At 49.8% G+C, this 22,606-nt stretch overlaps 11 protein-coding genes across 11 annotated transcripts; 6 read left to right on the top strand and 5 right to left on the bottom strand.

The window, feature by feature from the left end:
• Nucleotides 1-455: 455 nt before the first annotated feature.
• ASPSYDRAFT_38562 (40S ribosomal protein uS7) lies at nucleotides 456-1,614 on the top strand. Its single transcript, XM_040845741.1, has 3 exons — nucleotides 456-677; nucleotides 861-1,044; nucleotides 1,122-1,614. Exons 1-3 carry the CDS (start codon nucleotides 532-534, stop codon nucleotides 1,437-1,439), a joined length of 648 nt encoding a protein of 215 aa, XP_040707702.1. The 5' UTR covers nucleotides 456-531; the 3' UTR covers nucleotides 1,440-1,614.
• Nucleotides 1,615-1,901: 287 nt separating this feature from the next.
• ASPSYDRAFT_38561 (SDA1 family protein) lies at nucleotides 1,902-4,528 on the top strand. The gene is made up of 3 exons (XM_040845740.1): nucleotides 1,902-2,033; nucleotides 2,097-2,132; nucleotides 2,213-4,528. Exons 1-3 carry the CDS (start codon nucleotides 1,987-1,989, stop codon nucleotides 4,371-4,373), a joined length of 2,244 nt encoding a protein of 747 aa, XP_040707701.1. The 5' UTR covers nucleotides 1,902-1,986; the 3' UTR covers nucleotides 4,374-4,528.
• On the bottom strand, nucleotides 4,482-5,169 carry ASPSYDRAFT_38560 (uncharacterized protein). The gene has a single exon (XM_040845739.1). It carries the CDS (start codon nucleotides 5,131-5,133, stop codon nucleotides 4,600-4,602), a length of 534 nt encoding a protein of 177 aa, XP_040707700.1. The 5' UTR covers nucleotides 5,134-5,169; the 3' UTR covers nucleotides 4,482-4,599.
• A 156-nt stretch (nucleotides 5,170-5,325) lies between these two features.
• On the top strand, nucleotides 5,326-6,640 carry ASPSYDRAFT_38559 (uncharacterized protein). The gene has a single exon (XM_040845738.1). It carries the CDS (start codon nucleotides 5,481-5,483, stop codon nucleotides 6,306-6,308), a length of 828 nt encoding a protein of 275 aa, XP_040707699.1. The 5' UTR covers nucleotides 5,326-5,480; the 3' UTR covers nucleotides 6,309-6,640.
• Nucleotides 6,641-6,744: 104 nt separating this feature from the next.
• On the bottom strand, nucleotides 6,745-10,220 carry ASPSYDRAFT_274812 (Hsp70 family protein). The gene is made up of 2 exons (XM_040844401.1): nucleotides 9,985-10,220; nucleotides 6,745-9,919 (listed from the first exon to the last, which is right to left on the bottom strand). Exon 2 carries the CDS (start codon nucleotides 9,898-9,900, stop codon nucleotides 6,931-6,933), a length of 2,970 nt encoding a protein of 989 aa, XP_040707698.1. The 5' UTR covers nucleotides 9,901-9,919; nucleotides 9,985-10,220; the 3' UTR covers nucleotides 6,745-6,930.
• A 498-nt stretch (nucleotides 10,221-10,718) lies between these two features.
• ASPSYDRAFT_38556 (misato family protein) lies at nucleotides 10,719-12,419 on the bottom strand. The gene is made up of 5 exons (XM_040845737.1): nucleotides 12,368-12,419; nucleotides 12,193-12,316; nucleotides 11,920-12,122; nucleotides 11,393-11,831; nucleotides 10,719-11,340 (listed from the first exon to the last, which is right to left on the bottom strand). Exons 2-5 carry the CDS (start codon nucleotides 12,262-12,264, stop codon nucleotides 10,792-10,794), a joined length of 1,263 nt encoding a protein of 420 aa, XP_040707697.1. The 5' UTR covers nucleotides 12,265-12,316; nucleotides 12,368-12,419; the 3' UTR covers nucleotides 10,719-10,791.
• A 362-nt stretch (nucleotides 12,420-12,781) lies between these two features.
• Nucleotides 12,782-14,797, top strand: ASPSYDRAFT_74657 (uncharacterized protein; the record flags this gene model as incomplete). The annotated part of the gene is made up of 2 exons (XM_040850779.1): nucleotides 12,782-14,328; nucleotides 14,392-14,797. 2 exons carry the CDS (start codon nucleotides 12,782-12,784, stop codon nucleotides 14,795-14,797), a joined length of 1,953 nt encoding a protein of 650 aa, XP_040707696.1.
• A 744-nt stretch (nucleotides 14,798-15,541) lies between these two features.
• Nucleotides 15,542-17,707, bottom strand: ASPSYDRAFT_53512 (uncharacterized protein; the record flags this gene model as incomplete). The annotated part of the gene is made up of 6 exons (XM_040848701.1): nucleotides 15,542-16,668; nucleotides 16,718-17,073; nucleotides 17,138-17,305; nucleotides 17,364-17,433; nucleotides 17,490-17,524; nucleotides 17,589-17,707. 6 exons carry the CDS (start codon nucleotides 17,705-17,707, stop codon nucleotides 15,542-15,544), a joined length of 1,875 nt encoding a protein of 624 aa, XP_040707695.1.
• A 373-nt stretch (nucleotides 17,708-18,080) lies between these two features.
• On the top strand, nucleotides 18,081-18,943 carry ASPSYDRAFT_53511 (EXPERA domain-containing protein; the record flags this gene model as incomplete). The annotated part of the gene is made up of 4 exons (XM_040848700.1): nucleotides 18,081-18,285; nucleotides 18,353-18,516; nucleotides 18,575-18,809; nucleotides 18,861-18,943. 4 exons carry the CDS (start codon nucleotides 18,081-18,083, stop codon nucleotides 18,941-18,943), a joined length of 687 nt encoding a protein of 228 aa, XP_040707694.1.
• A 161-nt stretch (nucleotides 18,944-19,104) lies between these two features.
• Nucleotides 19,105-19,907, bottom strand: ASPSYDRAFT_53510 (cytochrome b561 domain-containing protein; the record flags this gene model as incomplete). Its single annotated transcript, XM_040848699.1, has 3 exons — nucleotides 19,105-19,443; nucleotides 19,514-19,747; nucleotides 19,869-19,907. The coding sequence occupies 3 exons, from the start codon at nucleotides 19,905-19,907 to the stop codon at nucleotides 19,105-19,107; spliced, it is 612 nt and encodes a 203-aa protein (XP_040707693.1).
• A 206-nt stretch (nucleotides 19,908-20,113) lies between these two features.
• ASPSYDRAFT_274977 (uncharacterized protein) lies at nucleotides 20,114-22,472 on the top strand. Its single transcript, XM_040844404.1, has 3 exons — nucleotides 20,114-20,378; nucleotides 20,456-22,290; nucleotides 22,373-22,472. Exon 2 carries the CDS (start codon nucleotides 20,485-20,487, stop codon nucleotides 22,255-22,257), a length of 1,773 nt encoding a protein of 590 aa, XP_040707692.1. The 5' UTR covers nucleotides 20,114-20,378; nucleotides 20,456-20,484; the 3' UTR covers nucleotides 22,258-22,290; nucleotides 22,373-22,472.
• Nucleotides 22,473-22,606: the final 134 nt, after the last annotated feature.

Below are 22,606 nucleotides of genomic sequence, written 5' to 3'. Positions count from 1 at the left end.
TTTAGACCGCGGCCAGCGTCTTGGAGTTGTTGACAATGCACACCGTAATGGGTATTCCAATGCCGAAGGTAGGACTAAATTAGTAGGTAGCCTGGATCATCACTCATCCACTCTATAATGGTCGAATTGTTAGTAGCGTTAACATGCCGTGGGGAACATGACAGTCGATAACAGAGAGAGCCCATTTTCCCTACACAATAGAGTCAGGTAACGATGGAAAATCACTGACAACCCGAGGAGACAGCTAGCCAAACTTTGTGACTTTTGGATTCCTCCAGACAGGCTGGGCTGGAAAATAATCTAACCCTAATCGGACTAGCCCTGCCCAGTCCTTTGGCGGCATATATCACATGACTGGAGATGTATGATTCGCCCTAAGGCCTGCCCTAACCCACCCACAGTGTTAAGCGAAGCGCACCTCCATTTTGCCTTGGTCACTTCACATTTCAGCCGACCGATCGCTTCAACCACCGACACCGTCCGACACCCCTCACGAATCCGTCCCTCGACAACAGGTGCAACGGAGCCAAAATGTCTGAACACGGTGAAGTTGAGGTCGAAATCCCCGCCGGGGTCTACAACTCCCTGCCCAAGGATGCTCTCGCGGAGATGGGAACCGTGAAGCTCTTCAACAAGTGGAGTTACGAGGATGTTGAGATCAGGGATATCTCCTTGACGTAGGTGTTCCCTTGCTCCTTGCGATTTACAATCATTGCCAATGGTCGAAATACGGTCGAATTGCGTTCAGTTGCGTTGTTGGAACGGTTTGGAGAAATGTAAAGGGGTGGGCAATATTGCCAGAGGAGGATTTTTTATCAACATCGAGGGTGAACTCTCGCTGACCTTCAATCTGCCTATAGCGACTACATCCAGATCCGCTCCCCGGTCTACCTCCCTCACACCGCTGGCCGCTATGCCGCCAAGCGCTTCCGCAAGTCGCAGTGCCCCATCATCGAGCGTCTCACCAACTCCATCATGATGAACGGCCGCAACAACGGAAAGAAGCTCATGGCTGTCCGCATCGTTGCTCACGCTTTCGAGATCGTATGTGTACCTGCCAGAAAACGATGAGGCGAGAATTGGAAAGACTTGATTCAGAAGACTGACATTGCTTCAATCAGATCCACATCATGACCGACCAGAACCCCCTCCAGGTCGCCGTCGATGCCATTGTCAACTGCGGTCCCCGTGAAGATAGCACCCGTATCGGTTCCGCTGGTACCGTCCGTCGCCAGGCTGTCGATGTCTCTCCTCTCCGCCGTGTCAACCAGTCCATCGCTCTCCTGACCATCGGTGCCCGTGAGGCCTCTTTCCGCAACATCAAGAGCATTGCTGAGTGCCTTGCTGAGGAGCTTATCAACGCTGCCAAGGGCAGCTCCAACTCCTATGCCATCAAGAAGAAGGACGAGCTTGAGCGTGTGGCTAAGAGCAACCGGTAAAACGAGTTTTTTGGGCGTATTCTCCGTTTATGGTCCTGTTTCATGCTTACTGGAGTGGACGGGGAGTTTATGGGATTCAGTCGAATTGCACATATCTGCACGACTGTATACACCTGCAGTCACGAAAGGGAGTGAGATCCAAAGACATGAGAGAATCGGACGGCTTTCTTCTCCAGTAGTTTGGATGCGATCATGAAGACCTAGGCTTTAAAGCCTATACTCTATTAAACGAAAAATTTATTCCCTTTTCTGCACAATCCACAAGCCACCTACCAAGGTTGTAGCCAATCGATAAATTAGTAGTACGTAGAAGTACGGAAGAGATAAATATTCTAAAATTAAAGTAAATGCCATGGGCCCCTGGTAGGATGTGGTTCTGTTCGAAAATGTCCAGACCCTCGACAGCCACCGCCGTCTTATCGATACGGAATGCGGTCCCAAGCAGAAAAAAAGTTTCATCTTAGCGCAACAACCTCCAACACACCCACCACTTTCCTCCACCACTCTCCCCTAATTTCTCAGGTGTTATTTCCTTTCATCAAAAAATATGGTTAAGAGGAAGTTGGGGGCCTTGGAAAAGGTCGAGGCTGACTTGTAAGTCTTTCTCATGGAGCTGCCCAACCACCAGAGATTTTCTTTCGCCGCTAACAGGAACAGGCCTAATTTACAAAACAAAATTCGAAAAGACCCAAAGTGAGTTACCGCACAAACCGAGTCGATCACAGACTTCTTTTCGATTTCGAACAAATCCTGACTGTGCCGGTTTTCTCTAGATCGTATATCGAAGATTTCCGCGCCCAGCATTATCAATATGAAAGTCACCGGGAAATTTTCATGGCAGCGCCCTCGTCCGCCACGGATACGGGGATCATCTCATTGCGCGAACTCATTGACTTTATCGCTCATGTAGCCGACTGCTACCCCGATATAACGAAAGATTTCGGCCAGCAGCTTATCGACATGTTGTCCCAGCACCACCAGGTCTTGGAGCCGGAATTGCGGGAGAAAATTGTAGGAAGTCTCGTGCTTCTAAGGAAAAAGGAACTGCTCGATTCTGCGACGTTACTTCAGACTCTGTTCCCAATCCTTATCACGACACCTAGCAAGACTTTGCGCCAGTTGATTTTCCAGAAAATTCTGATGGATCTTCGGTCTTCGAATGCAAAGACAACGAACCACAAGCTCAACAGGACTATGCAGACTGTTCTATTTAATCTTGTGACCTCTGACCGCACTTCTTCCAAGGGGCTATGGGCTATCAAACTTACGCGCGAGCTCTGGAAAAGACAGATCTGGACAGATGCCAAAGCAGTTGAAGTCATGAAGGAGGCCTCGCTGTCTGAGAATGAGAAGGTTGTTGTCGGGGGAGTCCGCTTCTTCCTCGGTGGGGACAAGGAGCGAGAGGATATGGAAGAGGAGAGTAGCGACGACGAAGCCGTTGATGTCGGACGGGTTAAGCATCAAGTCGGAATCAACAAGAAGACCAAGAAGAAGGCTCGCGCTGTTGAGAGAGCAAAGGCGACCGTTCAAAAGCGAGAACGCAAGAAGAATCAGCCTCACCCTTTGAATTTCTCTGCTTTGCATCTGCTCCATGACCCTCAAGGGTTTGCCGAGTCTCTCTTCTCGAGGCACCTCCAGAGTGCCAAGTCGAAGCTGAATTTGGAACAGAAGCTTATGGTATTGCAGCTCGTGACTCGTCTCGTCGGCTTGCATAAACTTCACATCATGAATCTCTACTCCTACTTTCAGAAATACCTCACGCCTCGACAACCTTCAGTCACCTCATTCCTCGCGTCCCTCGCTCAGGCTTCGCATGACTTGGTGCCGCCCGATGATCTTGAGCCTCTAGTTCTCAAAATCGCAAACGAATTCGTTTCCGAGGCGTCGGCCTCCGAGGTCGCCACCGCAGGTCTCAACGCTATTAGAGAAATCTGCGCGAGACAGCCGCTGGCAATGAACGAGACTTTACTCCAGGATCTAGTCATGTACCGAAAAAGTAAGGACAAGGGTGTCGTTATGGGGGCTAGAGGTCTCTTAAGTCTATACCGAGATATCAACCCCGAGATGCTCAAGAGACGGGATCGCGGTAAGGATGCATCAATAAGCCTGCAGCATGGTGATAAGAAGGAGAGGCGGTTTGCTGCACAAAATGCCGGTGGAATCGAAGGTCTGGAGCTCCTGGAGCAATGGAAAGAAGAGGAACGCAAGAGGAAGAGGGCTGAAAAGGGTCTGGCGTCTGACGAAGAAGATAACGAAGAGGAAGAAGAGAACAACTGGGATGCCTGGAATGTCGAAGACGACGAGGACAGCGACGACTCCGGCGGATGGATCAATGTTGAAAGCGATGCCGAAATTGATCTCAGTGATTCGGACGATGAGGGTGGTTCTCGCCCGGCGAAGAAGGCAAAGCAAACCGACGAGAAGGAGAACGGTGCCGAACCCGAAACAGCGGGAAGCAAGCCAGATCCGACAAAGCCGAGTCTCGCAACGACTCGTATCCTCACACCTGCAGATCTCGCCAAGCTACAGGAGCTGCGCCAGGAAGCTGCGGTCAATGCGCTTGTTCCAGGGCCGAAGCGCCGTGGGCCAGCTGCTGAGAGTCGTCATAAGGAGGACCCCCTCACTGCAGCAGAGATTGAAGGTCTTGCTGCCCTGTCTGCCGGAAAGAAGACTCGCGAGGAACGTATCGCCCACGCTAGGGAAGGAAAGACGGATAGGTCAGAGCATAAGAGTGTGACTGCGAAGCGCAAGGAGCGAAAGGAGGAGCAGGGGAAGAGTACCACCAACAAAGAAAAGGCACGCAAGAAGAATTTCTTGATGACATTGGGGAAGGCGAAGTCCAAGGGCAAGAGGAGCTTGGTAGAGACACGGGCTGTCTTGAAAGCTCACCAGGAGCGGGCGAAGCGTGGCGGCAGGAGAGGAAACATTGGATAAAGATATCAGTTATATTGTCTATGAAGTTGTACTGGCGTTTAATGACTTTGGTAGAACATATACCTTTGCTTATCTTCGAATATATATTGACATTCGACGAAGACCGAAAAATACGTCACAACGCTGTAGTAGATCGATCGGGAACGGAGTAATATAAAAACCACAAAGCTCACGGAGCTGATATTGTTCAATTCTATATGCTTGTTCTAATTCGATTCCAAACTCATCATGAACCAGACCTCCGAGCAACAACCAGCATCTCATACGGCGCCATCCCAACTTCCTCCGGGAATTCCAACCCAGAAAAGGTTGAATCTCGAAAACAGCTCTCGTAATCAGCCCAGTCCGCCCGCGGACCCAGCCACAGAATCACTTCAACGTTTCCAGATGAACCACCGTAGGTCTCGATGTATCTGTTTATCAATTTTGGTTCGCGGGGATAGACAAACATCCACGCCTTTGCTTGCAAAGCACGAGATAGCAAATCCCATGTCCCGCTAACGATGTTCATGCTCTCCTCTGCGATATAAAGATTCACGGAGGAGTTGACCTCGACGCCCTCAATTGATACATTGGGGCAACGAAGTGTGACGAGGGTTTCTAGAAGGCCAGAGCCGCTGCCGATTGAGATGGTGAAGTCTGGAGTTTTGGGGAGGATGGAAGCTAGGTGGTTGAGAAAGGGGGTGGACAGAGCCAGACAGCAATTAGGTAATGCTGTTGGAGATACGGAGAGGTCGGATGATATCTGGGGGGTCTCCATGGTGGGAAGTATATATTCAACTGAAATATATATAAAAGTTAAGGTGGGAAAGATGGAATAATTATGCGCGGCCTGAATGGCCAACCGTGTCGATCCCTTCCTTAAGAAGGCATATTGATTTTTGACGGGCGCGTTCCGCGTCGTCGTCGACGTCGCGTCTGCAAATCACTGCATGATTCCACCCCAGCCTCCGCTCCCTCTTTCTCTTTCTCACACCTCATCGTGCATTTCATCTCTTGACACTCTCCACTCTCCGCATTCCTTGCTTATTGCCCCGTACTCTGCACTCTGTCGTCAAGGAAATTTCCTCGCTGGACCGAGTATATTCCCCAGAGCATTAATCAACCATGGCCTCTACTGCCACACTCGACCTCTCGTCCAAACGACGACGCTTCCAGCCGCCCATCACAACATTCTTTACCCCATCCCTCGACCCTGCTGCTCCATCTTCGCCTTCTCACTTATCTCACAATCACTATGCTGCCGTAACGCACTCACCCCACCCAGTCGTCCCCGCCAAGGTCCAAGCGTCGCTTCTCTCGGTCGGGATGCGCGTGCGCAAGTCCATCGCCGACGGTTACAAGACGAATCTCGCGAAAGCAGAGGAGAAGCACACTGCTTATGAGGATAACAAAGCCACGTTCAATAAAACAACTACAACCTACACCACCCTTCCGAACCGTTCAGAACTTGCTCCATTCTGCGGAATGAGCAAATCGGACGAAGTCCTTCAGCCCTTTCCTCACCCAACCGGACACACACTCCGCAACCATAGCCGGACACTCGCAACGGACGAAACAGAAGATGCGTTGTCGCTTCCTCCCAGCAGTCAGGAGTCCGTTGACTCCGAGCTATCCACACCCACAGTGAATATCCTTCAGAGGAAGCGCACCCACGGTGACTTTGACATCGACCCTTACGAAGACGAACTGGAACAGGTTGATCTCGGTGATGATGAGAACATGTCGCAAACATGGCATGATCCATTGCGCCAGCACCCGGTAACCCATATAACCGGTCGAACAATCCTTTCTCCAAGTGTCACCCACCAACGACGGCGCGCATTTGGGCTGCAGAATTACAAGGCGGTTCAGAGTCCAATGGATCTTGATGATTTTGAAGAGCCGGCGTTCTTGCGGAAGCGGGAGGAGGTTGATATGGATGTTGAGGTTTAGACGGGTGGAATCTAAAAACTATATCCAGTCTGTCTTACTACCTTGCTGTCTCATAATCAACAAGCGCCATGGTGGGTGGTGGTGATAATGACAGCCAACCACTGGCTGGTTTCAGTGGGTGTTGGTCCTCAAGTAGGTCCTTTCGTGCTGCCCATGTCTTTCCATTTCCTTGTTCTCTTGTTTTATTATGGTGTCCATTACCCACACTTGTACATATTATACCCTGATTGTTGTGACTTATTGTTAGCATGCATCAACATTTGTATTCTAAACGGTGTCATACCGAACCCAAATTGTACAAATAACAATACCTACTAAATTTCAAACTACAGTGATTGTGTCTCTTGTGAAGGAGAGGCGCGATAAAATAAGTAGTTTCATAATGCGTAATGTACTCTATCTAGTCGAATTTACCTAACTGTACGCCTTACAACCAGCAAGAATCGAGCAAGGCCAAAAAAACAAAGAAATCGAAAAGTGGACGCCGATACCTCCTCATGATAGACAAGGCACTAATCTCGAGCAAGTGTACAGGTAGAGAGAATCATCCAAACGCCGTCTTTTCTTCATTTTGATTTTTTGCGACACTGGTCTTGCGTGAAATTGCATGAGGTATTATCTATTACAATTCATCCTTCTTGTTGTATGAAGGCTTCTCTTCTTTCTTGTTTTCTGATCCCTTGGTGGGCTGTTGCTTCTCGGTCGACTTCTTCTTGGTGGACTTCTCTCCGGACGACCTTTTAGCAGCCGCCGCGCCCATCTTCTGGTAGATACGAGTGGAAACTCGCTCAAGTCGCTTGAGATTGGAATCTATTTCGGACACGGTCAAAGACGGGTCATCCGTAACAGTTAATTTCTCCTGGAGGGCAAGTCGGGATTCAAGCCACGAGTTGATGGATTCATATGCTTCGGAAAGACTCGTCAAGTCCGACGGTTGAAAGACAGAGTATTTCAGAGTTGGTTCAGAGGTTGGCTTGGCTGACGCTGTTTTTGAAGTCGAAGTACTGTATGGGTCACTTTCAAGGTCGTCGGCATCGGCCGATGCTGAAGGGGATTCAGATGCAGACGTTTCCGACTCACTGGCGGTTGAGGTGCTAGCGGATAGGCTTGAAGAGTAAATTTCTTCGTCCTGGCGGATTTGCTGTTCCATAACACCAATAACCATCTGGGCGTTCTTGAGAGATTCCTGTAATAATTCCACACGCGCAGGACGAGTTGTGCTCTCCTGCTTCCTCTGCAATGCCGGATCGACGATCTCTTTGAGAGATTTCAATTTCTCCTTGAATTCAGATGTTTTGGCGTCCTCGCCGTCACCATAAATCCAGTCACTAGCGCTAGACACTCTCTCTTTAAGGATAGCCAATTGATCCGCTTTGAGGACCTTCACAAATTCGTCATCTTCTGCGAGATCCCGACTTTTGTAGATAAAGGATTCTAGCTCATTCAGAGCCTCCACACGAAGAACGCGATCACGGTCTGATGCATCAAAAGCGGCCAGCCGGCTTTCAATACGGGCAAGCTCTGCTGCAGACGGCGCAGGGGTACCGAGCGGGAAGGTTGTGAAACTGATAGGGATGACCTCCAATCGGGGCTGAGCTGCGGCCTTCTTGCTTTCTTTCGCAGCATCCGTTGTGGCCGCATCGTCAGCAGAGGAAGCTGATGATGCCTGGGGCTCCTCGCCTTCCAGAGTGACAGACTCATTTGGTTCCCCATTTTCCCCAAGGGGTACCTGGCCATCCTTCTTAGAACCCAGACCAAAGAATCCTTTAACATCTTCGACGACATTCCCCAACATAGAAGATTCTACTTCACAGCTGACAGAGCCTCCCGAAACTTCAGGAAGGCCATCAATGGGACTCAGCCTGATGGAGAACTTGGTAGTGATGTTTGCAGCTGTACAGCCAAAGCTTTCCTTCAACTTGTCAACTGAGGCCGTAAGATTCTGAGTCTTCACTCCAAGAACAGGAACTTCGACCACATTATCGGAAGTCGGTACCTGCTGGTAGAAGCTGAACTCAAAGTCTTCGAGGTTCTTGACTGTGACCTCTTTCTCCGGTCCGACTTGAGAAGTGGGAGTAAACAGCTTTTGCTGCCTTTCCTTAGAATCCGAAGGCCACTTGAGAACAACAGGGTAGCCAGACGCATCGTAAGCACGGATTTCTTTGACTCGGAAGCTTGGGCTGAGAGCGGCTCCCTTAAAGGCAGAACCAAAAACCGCAGCCTCATCGGCGTTGACATTGGTCCTAATTTTCTCCGAGCCCCCGCAGAACTTTTCTAGTTCTTTCTGAACGAATGGGGTTCTAATAGAACCACCGTGTAAGATAACAGAGTCGATATCGTCTAGCTGTAGCCCTGCGCCAACTAGGGCATCCTCAAGCGGCTTTGTGACACGCGCGATATGTTGCTCCGCGAGCTCCTCAAACCTCGAGCGGGTCACACGATACTTAAGATTAACATCTTCCTCATAAAGATTTTCAAAAGAAGCACCGGTTTCGGTGTTGGCACTGAGAATTTGGCGAGCCTTTTCGGCGTCTTTCCACAGCCTCCCCATAGTCTTTCCGTGTGCACGCACGTCTGCGAGTGTAACGCGATCTTTCAATTTCTTATTATCAAGCAGTTCAGAGACCATATCCCCGACAATAAGATCGTTCAGGGAATCGCCACCAAGTGATCTATCCGAACCCAACCCTATCACCTGGACTTCCTGGACGGTCTTGTTGAATCTCGCTGTATCTTTGACTTCGCGGCTCTGGAAACGGAGGACGGCGGCAGTAGTGGAGCCGGCGCCCATATCGTACACGACGTGATACTCGGGTTTTTCTCCATCAGATACACTGGGGAACGTCCGGCCCATGGCATAATTGAGACCAACGGCAAGAGCATCGCTGATGAAAGATTCCAAGTTTAATCCCGCAAGTTCAACCGCCAACTGCAGGCTCCTCTTCTCATCCGCAGTGTAAAAGGACGGGTATGTAACCACCACGTCTTTGATGTCGGAACCCTTCCCAGCCATATCATCAGCGTTGGCCTTGATTTGCTTCAGTTGCATGGCCAGTAGCTCCTCGATGAGAAATGCGTCCTTCTTTTCCGCTTCACCAAGCCTGTTGCTTCGGAGGCCAATAGTGCCGCGCTCACCAGGAGCATTCTCCAACCTTAAAGCAGGGAACCGGTCGTGGTAAGCCTGGACCGATTCACCTTTTCCGTCGCCGAAGGGGAGGCCTAGGAGCGTCTTGAGGTTCACATAGACATCGTCAGGGTATCGCGAGGACAATGCAAGAGCATCACCGCCATAAAAGCGCTCTGGAAATTGAGCATCGGTTTCCCTGGTAGGTTTGAACGCAACGACCGCCGACTCCTTGCGTTTCGAATCCTTGGTGAGTACGATTTCCAGCGGTATTCCAGGTTTAACAAGCGCCGCTTTCAGATATTCCGTGCCAACATCAATCCCAAGAACTGCTGAACCGGCGGCAGATGTGGGAGCGGGGAAGCTCAGTAAGAAAAGAAGGAAGGGTAAGACCACGAGGGAGAGGACAGACGAGGACGAGATAAAATGGAGCGGCCCATTCGTTCTCCGTCGGCCACCGGGAGCCATTGCCTATATGTTTCGCCTGCTACGGAACGTCAGCGATGAACATGTCGCAGGGGAGTGCGATGGATGGAAGCTAAGCTAACATACCTTGAGGCAGTTGGGGCAAGAAAAAGGAACAAAAAAATAATAAAATAGAAAAGAAAAGAAAAGCAGGAAGAATGAATACAAAATGGGGCGAAAGAGTCGCTCGAGAGTGTCGTAAGGACGACTCGAATGTTCGATAAGTCCACCGACTAAGTAGCTAGACAGCACTTTATGCAACAAATGCAGTAGGGGAAAGATAGAATGACAAGTAAAAGAAAGGGTGTTAAGTAGTGAAAGCCATTCAGGACAGAATCACGCAGGTAATACTGGCCACCTGGCAGAAATTCTTTTTAACAGCTTTGATTTATGATGTGATGCGAGCGTGAATTGCCGCTTCCTTGCAGAGAGCTCAAGAGGCCACGTTGGGTGTTTGCACTGTTTGGCGCCACCACATGCAGGAACGAAAGTAAACGCCAAGCACCGCCGCATTATTGACTGATTCATACGGGTGTATTATCAACTTCCATAGGCCTTTGCGATGCGCATTTCTAAATTTAATCATCATCAAATTCCGAGTCACTCATCCACCCTGTCTCATACGATTCCCGGATTTCTCCCAATCCGTTGACAAGATTCTCCCGTTCATCTACTGTAATCACTCGGCCCGCCACAAACTCTAGATTTTTGATCCTGTCTGCCGTCCGGGTGGACGATGTAAGCGCGGCGGTGATGCCGAGTTTCTTTTCGGGCGTTGAATGTGTGATCATGTCCTCGGGGAAGCTGTCGAGTATGGGATATGGCAGGGGTGTATAGAATCTACGGCAGATATATATTAGCGGATTCGAACCTTGCGCGGCGGGCTTGAACATCTCACCTGTGAAACATTGGTTCTGAGTTGTAAAGTCGCATCTTCCGTTGAAAGCCCAAGTCTTCTTCTAATGAGTCCTCGTCTTCATCGTCTGGCTTGGCGCCACGTAAGACTTGAAGCTGGTTAAATACGTGTGAATTGTCGGTGACTGGGGAATCGAAAGTGAAGTCCACGTCAAATTCTGTCTTGATTTTTGAAGACCCTGGTTCGGAGGATTCCACTGTATTGAATTGTGCCGCTGGCTTCTGGCGCGCGTTGTCATGGTCTTCTGGATGAACGACTGAGGCTTGTAGTTCAAATATTCGGCGAATACTATCGTCACCTGCTAGGAAGGACTCAAAATTGTGATGCGGCCGAAGCCGCATTGGAAGAGTCACGCTCTCCATAGCCATGCTGATCAATGCAGACGTGTACCATTCCGAGTTGTTATCAAGTCGTATGGTGCTTGGAAGCCGACTGGGAGGGTCCATAATAGGAGTATACATAGTTGTTTCAGGCGACATAGAATACACCGACCGGGCTTTATTTACTTCACGCTTGAACTTATTTGCCTGCAGCAAATAGTGTCAGCCGGCTTGTATAGAGTAGGATTGAAAGACGTACCTGGTGAGTCCTTCTGCCATCCTCCATGGCCCAAACCAGAACGGCCTTCTTCCCGTATTCGTCCACGAGCCTGTCAACATATCTGGCAGCGAATCCGCCCCAAGCATCATCAGATGAAGTGAAAATTTGAAATGCGCGCAGCTGGTCACACTCTTCAGCAAACGGTCGTACATCCCTATCAAGCAAATCATGCTCCTTATCGAGGTCGTTGAAAAGATCTTCACCAAGATTCCAGTCCTCAAAAGGCATAATTCTGGAGTTTAGTTCATAGTCATTAAGCTGCACAACTGAGCGTGGGTTGTAGAAGACGCGATTATAATCAGACCAGAATCGAACGGTTTCTGATGAAAGCCGAGGTGCTGTGGTGCCTGCGTCAAGGCTTTTTTGATATTCGCTCTGCGGAATCGGAGCTAGTTGTTGTAAAACCTCTTTACCATCCCTGAACGTAGATGAGAAATGTATGTCTAGTATTGATATAGTGGGGTGGAGCCAAGCGGGGAAGCTTGAAGAATGGGAGAAGAACTCACCATAGGCCTTGTCCGGGGACTAAATCCTCACTTAACTCGTACAAAGCGTTGTTTTTACGGAGAGTACCAAATGCGCCCTTCAGGTCATATATTAACGTTCGAGGCGTAAAAGTCTCGCCCCCGTCTACCCCAACACCGGGTCGAAAGTGCACATCATGGTCTACTAGAGACTCGTCTTGACCGTTGTATGTGAAATATGACTCCTGGGGACCGCGGTTTAGCTACATACAGGACAGAAAGGCATATCTAAAGATCTGCACCAGGTGTACTCACCTGAAGATTCCAGAAATGGGTCGCTAGATAATTTGCCCGTTGTCCCAGCTGGAGCGTCACAATCTCGTGCATGATGAAAGTCACACTACTTTAAAAAACGCTTCAACGGGACTGAAAGGGATATCTGAGGACTTAGCAGGTGTCCACAAATCATCGTGAAAGATACCAGACATACATTCAGGTGGAATGTTCAAAAAATGAAACTGGGATATACTCGTCGATCCAAGACTTAATTTGACTGCAAGGCCATGGTTGATACGCACAGACCATCCCAGACCCCGTGACCAGACCCGACCTGAAAGGCAACTTCCAGTTGGGTTGTACCACGTGATTCCGCCAAGTCTCTGCCGTCGTCCAGGGCAACAATCACCTGATACGCCGATATTGGCCAAATCGGGCTCTGTTGACAGTGCCGCGGCCTTGTTGTGGTGTGTGCATCACCGCTCAAGAAACACAACTTCTCCCCGCCCGCTCTCCTTTTTGCTTCACTCTTCCCGAAGGTATTCCTCTCTGCGGTGATTTCAATGCCCGTTATCAGCATCATTCAAACATAGTTACCGCAAGTCGACTTCAACCCACACATACGGCCATGGAGTCGCCGTCAAGCACACGGTCCAGTCCGTCAAAGGTTCTCAATCCTTTATCACCAGACCGTATGAATCAACAAGCAATGCCGAACTCACCATCATCGGTGTCCGATGCTCTACGTCAGCAGCGCAAAAGTCATAGAGGCCTCTCCGATGTCCAAGCGAAGGTCGCATATTTGAACAATTTATCTCGCAGCGGCAGTCCGGGAGCCGGGGCAGGATCAACATCCGCTGGAGGAGCTGCGGCTCTTCAGCGAGCCATCCTTGGACGGGAGGAAGCAGAGTCAGCTTTAACACGCGTTTCATCTCAACTTTCGGAAGCCCAGTCTCGGGAACGTCGGATAAGCGAAAGACTCGAGTCACTCTTAGAAGAATTACAATCCGCTAAGGAACGCCAGGCCCATGAGAGAGTTGTTTTTGAGAAAGAAATACGTAAGGCTCGAAAAGAAGCATTCCGTGCTGGCTCTACGCTTGTGAAAACGCAGGAGGATCTGAAACACGTGCGAGCCGAGGCGAAGGGTCTATATCATGAGGTTCAGACTGAACGAGAGTCAAAAGAAAAGGCAAAGCAGGAAGCATTTGAGCGTGCTTACGCAATTGCAGGCCTGACAGAGGAGCTCGAGGAGCTCAAAGGACGATTACGGACGGCAGAAGCAACCAACCATGCGATTACCCTTCAACACGCGCGCGCACGAGAAATTAAGAAGCAAAATCTTAATAGAATGTCGCTGGCAGAAGGGGATCTTGCTTTGATAATGACCCCCAGCCCGCGGAAGCCTAAGCGCCCAGCTGAAGACATGAGTGATACGCCGGCGCCCATGACAGCAGAACCAACGGCACATGAAGATACACCGCCAAAGAAATTAATAAGATTATCTGACCCATTACCTCCGCAGTACACTCAGCAATTCGAATGCGCACCCCCTCTTACAGTACATGAGCTTGTTGAGAGATTGCAAGATGACCTCAAATGGGAGCAGAAGCAAAGAGCTGATGCAGAAGATATGGTCGAGTTTATGCAGGTCCAGTGTATGTTCAAGGTGTGCGGCTGCCGCGAACTTGAAAGGCTAGAAAATGAGGCCCGCGCAAAGAAACAAGCCAGCATATCCGAGAAGCACGAAATACAAGAAGAAACGGAAAATGTGAAAAAGCAGGAGCGGGAAATCGTTGAGGCCGAAGGGAATATCCCCCGACAAGCAAATGATGGATCGTTAGAAATGGGAGCCGAAACGAAAGAGGTCCAACAACCGGAACCCGAAATGGGACTGCAGGAGGAATTGCAAGAGGACTCCCAAGAAGAACCCCATGAGGGGCCCGAGGAGGAACAGCAGGAGGAAGAACATGAGGAGGCAGAATCCCATGAAGAGGTCGGAGAACCGGTCGTCACATTCTCACCGGTTACTGGAACTTTCCGCACGATCCCTTCGCCTCTTCGACCCTCGCCACAGAAGCAGCGTCGAGATTCCAACGCCGATGATTCACAATCTTCGCCAACCAGACCTAAAAGTAGGCCGGAAGCTCATTCTGCCTCTTCCGGTTCTGTTCCGAAGTATGAAACCCATCCACATGAAGTATTGCATGCATCGATTCCTCAAAGCGAAGCTTATACCAGAGATTTGACTCCAGGAATTCGTCATTCTCAAATGACCGCTGAAGCGCAGTCGCAAACCAAACACGACAACTTGGATGATGTGGTGGATAATGCGAATGAAATCCACAACGTCCAGACGGTTCCTTTGCGACCCGAGGACGAGGCGCCAGGTGACTTCGCTGTTGCCCCAGGCACGCCTGTCAGCAGAGAGCAAGCACTGGCCCAAATAAGAGCTCGACGTGGGAGGACCAGTGCCATGAAGAGATCTGTCAGCGCTAGCGACGCTGGTTTTCGTCCTGGGGGTTTGAATGTTACTCCGGCACGAGTGGCTCGGAGGATTCCTGGTGTTCAGCATAGCGATCCACGAGGTATCGGTGTCAAGAAGACTCGTAGAGATATGAGTGCACCAATGAGGGTATTCCGCTGATGTCCGCTTGCTCCAATACAGCGATTTCAAACGGGTGAATGAACGCTTGTGCCTTGAATTGGCTAGTTGTTATGAAAACTCTGTCTCTAGAATCAAGATACCCCAGCGTTTCAGCATCCATTGTGTTTTCTTATTCCATTCCTGCATTCCGCTTCTTGCATACAGGCGCATTTTGAGCGGAATTTTCCTGCTCATTACTCTGCGTTTTTTTCTGGCTATTTTCTGGAGTTTTTGGTCATTTACTTTTCAAGCAATTGGCGTTTCGTGCGTGGACACAGTTTTGAAGTTTTGTATATCATCCTCGTCCAGAACATAGGTGCATTGTTTACCTGACCTCACTCATTCTTACCTCCCCGCTTAGACATGCGACGACCTCGCGGATTTCCTTTGTTCAAACTGCATAGGTGGCATTTTTTGTTATTACCTGGTTGGGGTTGCATTTCGGCCACATGTTCCTAAACTACTATATGCTTACTTTTTCATCCGTGCCATTGATACAGTTAACAGTGAGAAGCAACGGGATGTAGCTGGAAGTTGTCTCGCTCAGATTATCACACTCGGCAACTGACATCAACCCGTACACAAAGCAACAGCCGGCCTAACCCTAACAGGAATGCGGAATCAATACGAATACCATGCGTAGTATATATAAGCGCCGTGCGCCAGCGGCCGGCTCATAGATTGAATCATTGTCTGAATAAAACACAAAAAATAGCGACTAAGTAGTACACTCCATACTTCACATCAAATGATAGAAATCCCACAGCATCTGATCCGAGCACTATCAACATAGGCCTCCCGACCCCACCAGGTGCGAACAAGCTCTTCTACGAAGATCCGGTCCGCCGCGCTCCACGTATCGAGGCCCATCTCAGCCATGTCTTCTGCGCTGATCGTAACTGCGTCCTTATTGGGGGACTGGGTCTCTGGATTCGAATTTTGGGAGTGATCTAAGAGTGGTGAAGTGGATTCGTCTTCCTCGCCGGGAGCCTGTGTGTTGACTACTGTATCGGCGGCATTTTCAGTGTTGTCTGCTTCATCTTGATACGGGCCAGTTGCGTCAATTCCTGGGTGGTTATCGTTTTGGTCGTCTTGTCGTGCAATCACGTCTGAGAGTGTGGCGAAGATTTGAGTGGTTAGTTGACGGAAGTATGCGACAAGAGCGATTTCGGGTGGCTGCGTAGGCGCTGGTCCGGTTTGCATGGTTCGTCGTCGGGTAGAACCAGAAGGAGGGCTAGGGAGGCTGTCTACACTCGCAAGGAGGCGCGCATCCTGTTCGACTTCATGTTCCTCTTCTTCCTCTTCGGAAAATCCGTCGCGTTTTTCACCGGCCGATGCCCACCAGATGAAGGAGGTGTAGGCCAGTCGGGTCCATGATAACGGTTCGACAATTGAGCTGGATGAGAATGTTGACGACGCATCCGAGTGTTCATCACCGTTGTTGTCTTCACTTCGGGTCTCTTCGTCCTTGAACACGCGGCGCAAGCCCTTGCGAAGGGTTGTATACCGACGTACATCGCGTTGGGTAGCTTTTATCTCTGTGCGTTGCGGGTTCCTCTTGTCCGCCAAGGGAGAGGATACAGATACAGTCGGATAGGCCTTATCCACGGCATTTTTTGAATGGGGTGGGGGCAGCGTGACAAGGACATCGAACAGTTCTGGTTTCATGCTCAGAACGCTATCTGTGCTGCACGCAATCCATGCATTGTCCCGCACAGATTCAGGGGAAGACTCTATGAAGGAGGAGAGATACGGTATATCATATACTCCTACATTAAAAAGTGCACGAGGTCGTAGGGACGGTAATCCATCTGAAGGGAGTAATGGGAGGAGGGGGTTTGGTAACGAGGCCAACAAAGACAAGTCGTACACTGTACTGTAATTAGCAAGACGCCATCTAGATCAGAACATATCCCATACCATAACTGCATGGTATTTGTACTGGCGCTTCCGCCATAAAAAGAACCCTTTTGCGCAATAGTGCCGCTCTATACAATGGGAACAAAAGGGGGCCGAACGAGTCGAGAAAATCAGGAAGAGAGGAAGCAGGATGGAAAGGTGTCAGGGCCGGCCTGGACGTTTCTAGCACTATCGCATCGCTGATGGCTCGTTTTCGCTGTAGAGGATCCGGTCGATCGCCTTGGGGTCTGACTCGGAAACTTCGAGGTGACTCGAGCGGCGAATCGGGAGCCGCCGATGTGTCGTTTGCGGATAACTCGTAGGTCTCCCAGTACTCCAACAACTTATCCGTATCAGATACATCCTCACAGTAAGTCCTGTCCATAATAGCACACGTGTCAGATCTTGCCGCAAAAGTTGCCAGGGCCTGTTGCTACTGACTGTGCGAGTTCCTTCAATTTAGGCGCATGCCGCCAGCTTTTGCCTAGCCTTCCGGAGCTCTGCGGCACTAATACCCCAATAGCAAACATCTTTGCATTGCGCTCCGACTCTTCGGCGGGTTTATTCACGAATGCGCTGATGCCAGCATATTGCTCGTGAACAAAATACCTGGTCGAGATTTTGCGGTTAGTAACGCGAGAATTGGCGCCTCAGACCTTATGCATACACTAAATCTTCGGAGACATTATGTAGGCCCGAGGGCAGAGACTTGTATTCAACGGCTCCCTCAACCTCGACTATTTCAATGCGATCAGCGCTGTGCAGGTAGCAGTTCGTTTCAATGTCAACTAACCACCAGGGATAGTGCGTTTCCATGTCACCATGTACCTAATAAAGCGCTAGGAGTTAGCCAAATATATCCGATGAGCAAGAGCAAACGCGGCAATCTCACCCAGCTTTGATATCGAAGTGAATCACGAACAGCGCCGCAATGCCGGGCGGCGACTCGTTCGCTGAAGTGCGGGGCACATCGAGTCCCAAGGACTTCTTGCTTGCTGAGTGACGGTCCATCGCGTTGTTACGCGTCGAATCGAGAGAACTCAAGCCCCATGAGATCTCCGGGGCTAGTCAGAATCACTGCAGTGGCTGCATTGAAGATAAGAGACAGACTGACGACGACCGCAGCTGGAATAATACGGGGCTGCGGAGATGGTTAGAGCTGTGGCTGCCTGAGGAATTGAGGCTAACTGCTTGTGGTTAGCTTATCGATGTCAACACCATTCCATTTTTGGAGCTCCAGCTGCTGGCCGGGCGATCGCGATCCATTATTCCGCCTCAAGAACTGCATCTTGACAAATCTTTATTTTTTTTTTACCATTTCCCAACTTTCCTTTGCCATTACTTCTGTAATCCCCAACCAAAGAAGTGTTGAGGTACAGCCAAGATGCACAGCGCACGCTCTCATCCGTATTATCCGGTTGATGCGCGGATTAATGACTTCGTCCCTAATGAAACATCTGTCCTCGGCTTGTTATCTAGTGCGAGTGTGGGAGCCACGGCTTTATTGGGGGGAACGTTGTTGTTGAGTATCTGGGTACGGCCTAACTTAAAGAAAGTCGACCGGGCCGCAATTTTATGGTTTGTCCTCTGTATGAGCCTCACCTCTATTCCCTGATACTTGTTGGATTCTGTACTAAGAACAATCGAAATGCCTAGCGGGCACCTTGCACTGCTTCTTTGAAGGTTACTTTATCATCAACCGTGATCATATGGCATCTGCACAGGATCTCTTTGGCCAATTATGGAAGGAGTATGCGCTTTCGGATTCGCGCTACCTGACATCTGACACATTAGTCCTTTGTCTGGAGACGATTACAGTTGTGAGTTCAATTTAGAAGGCCCAAACGGCATGCAGTCCATACTAACATGAGAGTGAAGCTTCTCTGGGGACCTTTGTGCTTTGGAGTTGCCTACTCAATTCTTGTTAATCACTCCCTGCGCCACCCGTTACAAATAATTGCTTGCATGGCTCATCTTTATGGAGATGCCTTATACTTTGCAACCAGCCTATATGATGAATATGCTCATCAACGACCATATTGCCGCCCTGAGCCTTTTTACTTCTGGGTCTATTATTTTCTGATGAATTTCATCTGGATCGTTGTTCCTTCCAGTAGGCTATGATGATTCACTACTTTCAGATCAGGGCTAATACATGTTCCAGTTTACCTTTACCAAAGCATGAGAACGATTTCCCGTGCCATGAAGAGAGTCGACAATGATGCTATAGCTCACAAAGATAAATAACTTATCATAGTCTCTTTATGCCTGTTCGGATCATACATTTGAGTTACAACATAGACGAGTGATATTCAACAGACAAACCTATGACGGCCAGTACACATTTAGATCACAATGACAATGAGCATACCACACCCCACTCTTTTCAATTTTTCACGGACTTCGACTTAAGACTGGCCCATCTCTGGCGTCGTTTCCTTCTCCTTGAGAATCACTTTGCCCTGGCGCAGACCCGCAATTGCAATATAGGCCAAGCCGAACAAGCCTCCAACTACGGCGTATGCAATGATACCCCCTGTTTTGTTATCTGCTAGCTTGAGGCCAGTACCACCGTTGATGATTCCCAACAGGAGAAAGAGTCTCCCAATCCAAATATGAACGTGAGTCCATATGCCGGCCGATTGGGTTTTCTTGAATCGGTAATGGTGCCAAAAGCCGATGAACGGCTGGATAAGGAGGAAGGCGACGATAATGGTACCAAGTATTGTATGGCCGTTGTTATGGAGCTTGAATGATTGTTAGTTTGGTTGCAGGCCCTGAGAATGAGAAATTGCAGCAATTCATGGAGGGACGCACCCGACCAAGGATCTTTCCAACCCGAATACCAGTGGCTAGCCCAGCGATCATCAAAACGTACCCCAGTAACTGAGACACGATGTGAGCGCGCACTCCGAATTTGGATCGAATCACTCTCAGGAGAATAGCACCCAGTGGGAAAACAATCGTGAAGGCAATTCCCATCGCCAATCCATGAGCTTTAGCAAATGCTGGGACGAGGTGTAAATCTTCGTAAATGATTCCTGGCGGTAACTGCGGCAGTCCGTTTTGTGCGTTGCAGGGCGCTGTGAAAGATACTGTTCGAGCCCATGTCCATGGACTCATATTAGCGCCCACAGCTCGAAGAATCAGGGTTGAATCACATACACCACACCCAGAAGGGTATACTCCAAAATTTCAAACTGCGATCCATGGCTTCCAATGGAATCGAATGGGAACTATCTGATATCCGGGGGTCGTCGGATACTCTTTCTCATGGTGTCGTTTTGAGAGGGCCTAGGAGGCCTCTTTATACTTCGCATTACCATATGTTCAGAACAGCCCTAGGCTTCATTTGTATTCGTATTTGGCGAAAATGAATCATTCGTGCACCATATCATCGACGGCTGCCCCCTGGATCATCAATCATGTACCAGTATACTTTCCAAGACACCGAGAATTGCGATGCTTGGCTCTTGTCATTGACACAGCCACAAGCGGGAGAAGCCAATCAGTTGGCCGACGAGGGACAAGACACCGAGAAATGCGGGATCCGTCATTGTTTCCAGTCATCCTCACAACCACCGCCACGTCCTCGTATCCGCACCTTGGCTCCCCAGTCCAAAAGATGTGATGACCTGCGCAGCATCCATGTCGTGATCGGCGCTTTCCTCCTCCAAACAATGTGAGAAGGTTACCTTTCAGTCACTCCCCATCTGTCAAGGGCACACTGTCACTGACACCGAGTTTTACGACAATCAGATCCCTTTGATTGTTAACCCCCTACAAGCATGAGCGCACCAGTTGGTTCAGCATGGAAGGATCAATCCCTCAGTGTAATTGCTCCAAAGCCCCTTTCTTCATCTTCGCCCCCAGATGTCCCAAGACCCTCGGACTACGCTGTCCTGAAACCTAAGTCTTGTCTCGCATGCCGCAAGAGAAAGGTTAAGTGTGACAGGCAACTTCCCTGCGCGAACTGCTCGCGATGGTCAATCGAGTGTAACTTTCCGTCGCCGATACGCAGATGCCCACGAGCTAGGATAAAACCAGATGCACGTTCGCGTGGCGATCAGGCGCTCCATGATAAGATCCACATCCTCGAAGCTCAGATATCGGAGCTGGCTGGAACCGTCAACACTCAAGCAGACATGATACGGTCGTTAGCCACTCCCGGTGCTTCCACGTTTCCATTAAGCCACACCTGGGCTCATGCCGTCACACCGTTACACCCACCATTCGCGCTGGGAAAGATATACTGGCAAGTGTTTTTGGAGAGGGTTGATCCCCTAATCAAGGTGGTGCATCGACCTAGTACATCCCGAATTCTCCGAAGTGGGTTGGATAATCCAGTTTCATTGAACGAAAGTCAAGGTGCTCTGCTGCAGGTGATCTATTTTGCTTCCGTTTCGGCCATGGATGAAGCGGACATACAATCCAACTTGCAAATGTCCAAGAGCACAGCAATATCCACTTATCGTATGGCCGCCGAACAGGCCTTAGCTCGTGCAGGGTTCGTGACCACCAATGATTGGACGACGCTACAGGCGCTTGTTCTATTCATCGCTCTCAGCCGACTTCAGAATAACCACAAGAATGCCTGGAACTTAAGTGGCCTCGCAGTGCGGCTGGACTTGTCAATGGAAGAAGACGGTTCGCATTTTGGGGCCGAGATGCGGCGGCGCCTCCGGTGGCATCTATGGTATCTTAACCGACGTATACGAAATGATCGAGGTCAAAGCTCCAGCGCGGTAAATCAATCCAGTACATCTTCCGTAGGTGTTGAAATGCCCCTAAATTGCCACGACTCGGAGATTCGGACAAATATGATGGCCTCACCCGCCAACCAAGACTCCTGGACAGAGATGAGCTTCTGTCTTCTCCGGTATGACCTCGCGGCTACTGAGCGGGTAGTCGAAAGTGATGCCCCATGGCTCGTCAAGACAAATGCCGTTAGGGAGTGCCAGCGACGGCTTCGCTCCAAATACCTGGCCTTTTGCAACGGCACCGAATCCATCCACTGGCTCGCCTCCCATATTTCAGACGTGATCATTACAGAAATGTGGATGAAGCTTTACAGTCCCCAATTCAATCCCATAGACTCACCTGGATCATCGGATCACGCTTTCAGGGAACAACTATTCGATGCGGCTGTTGATATCCTAGATACCAAAAAACGCTTAGAGGATGAGATCGCCGCGCGAAAATGGGAATGGACCCTCGGTGGGTATTTGCAGTACATACCACTAGCGTTCCTGTTAAATGAGTTGCTTGGGCGCCCGAGCGACCCTCGCGTGGATGCAGCCTGGGAGGTTGCTGAGAAGTCATTCCATCGTTGGTCCGAGGACGCGAGGAAATCTGCTGCTGGGGCCACGCTCACAGAGCTCATGTCCAGTGCTTTATCAGCGAGGCAGGAGGCGGCAAATCTACAGGCCATTGCAGACACCTGCCTTGTCCCGGATCAAAGTATCTTCGATGAGTTCTCCGTGGGCCCAGTTTATCCTGATACGATGCCCGACATGTTCCAGTTAGGGCTACCGGCTGAATGGGGCATTCATCAACCCTAGTACCCTGTTTGAGGGGTTAGGCTTTTTTTAGGGGTGTGTCTTCGTATATTCTAATGTTGTTTTTATGCTTCCATCAATGTTGAATTGCTTTGTAACAAGGGGTACTATCACATAGGTATTTCGTTCAATACTGAGTATTCCGCCTCACTCGCCCACAGCGCCCCCTCATTTAAGCCCACTACAAGAAAGCAATTGATAAATCACCATGGGAAGTCCAGAAGAGGGTGAAAATTTCTACAGGCGGTCTGGCTATAGGCCTCAGCTGCAGACATGTGGAGTACCTAGAGTACCGACGGAGTATAGTGAGCATTCTTGTGCTTCCTGCTCAGCGGCAGCGACTACACCGTAT

Source organism: Aspergillus sydowii (genome assembly GCF_001890705.1).
Source record: "Aspergillus sydowii CBS 593.65 unplaced genomic scaffold ASPSYscaffold_1, whole genome shotgun sequence".
NCBI lineage: Eukaryota > Fungi > Ascomycota > Eurotiomycetes > Eurotiales > Aspergillaceae > Aspergillus > Aspergillus sydowii.
The sequence above is the reverse complement of the archived record's forward strand: the minus strand, read 5'-3'. Positions and strand labels throughout refer to the sequence as shown.

Excerpts from the sequence above, each read along its gene's own strand:
- ASPSYDRAFT_38562 (XM_040845741.1), top strand. The coding sequence starts at position 532 with ATGTCTGAACACGGTGAAGTTGAGGTCGAAATCCCCGCCGGGGTCTAC. Across the intron at positions 678-860 it reads ATCAGGGATATCTCCTTGAC|CGACTACATCCAGATCCGCT; the intron begins GTAGGTGTTCCC and ends ATCTGCCTATAG. Across the intron at positions 1,045-1,121 it reads TTGCTCACGCTTTCGAGATC|ATCCACATCATGACCGACCA; the intron begins GTATGTGTACCT and ends TGCTTCAATCAG.
- ASPSYDRAFT_38561 (XM_040845740.1), top strand. The coding sequence starts at position 1,987 with ATGGTTAAGAGGAAGTTGGGGGCCTTGGAAAAGGTCGAGGCTGACTT. Across the intron at positions 2,034-2,096 it reads GAAAAGGTCGAGGCTGACTT|GCCTAATTTACAAAACAAAA; the intron begins GTAAGTCTTTCT and ends TAACAGGAACAG. Across the intron at positions 2,133-2,212 it reads AAAATTCGAAAAGACCCAAA|ATCGTATATCGAAGATTTCC; the intron begins GTGAGTTACCGC and ends GGTTTTCTCTAG.
- ASPSYDRAFT_38560 (XM_040845739.1), bottom strand. The coding sequence starts at position 5,133 with ATGGAGACCCCCCAGATATCATCCGACCTCTCCGTATCTCCAACAGCA.
- ASPSYDRAFT_38559 (XM_040845738.1), top strand. The coding sequence starts at position 5,481 with ATGGCCTCTACTGCCACACTCGACCTCTCGTCCAAACGACGACGCTTC.
- ASPSYDRAFT_274812 (XM_040844401.1), bottom strand. The coding sequence starts at position 9,900 with ATGGCTCCCGGTGGCCGACGGAGAACGAATGGGCCGCTCCATTTTATC.
- ASPSYDRAFT_38556 (XM_040845737.1), bottom strand. The coding sequence starts at position 12,264 with ATGCACGAGATTGTGACGCTCCAGCTGGGACAACGGGCAAATTATCTA. Across the intron at positions 12,123-12,192 it reads CCCATTTCTGGAATCTTCAG|GAGTCATATTTCACATACAA; the intron begins GTGAGTACACCT and ends CGCGGTCCCCAG. Across the intron at positions 11,832-11,919 it reads GTCCCCGGACAAGGCCTATG|GGATGGTAAAGAGGTTTTAC; the intron begins GTGAGTTCTTCT and ends ATCTACGTTCAG.
- ASPSYDRAFT_274977 (XM_040844404.1), top strand. The coding sequence starts at position 20,485 with ATGAGCGCACCAGTTGGTTCAGCATGGAAGGATCAATCCCTCAGTGTA.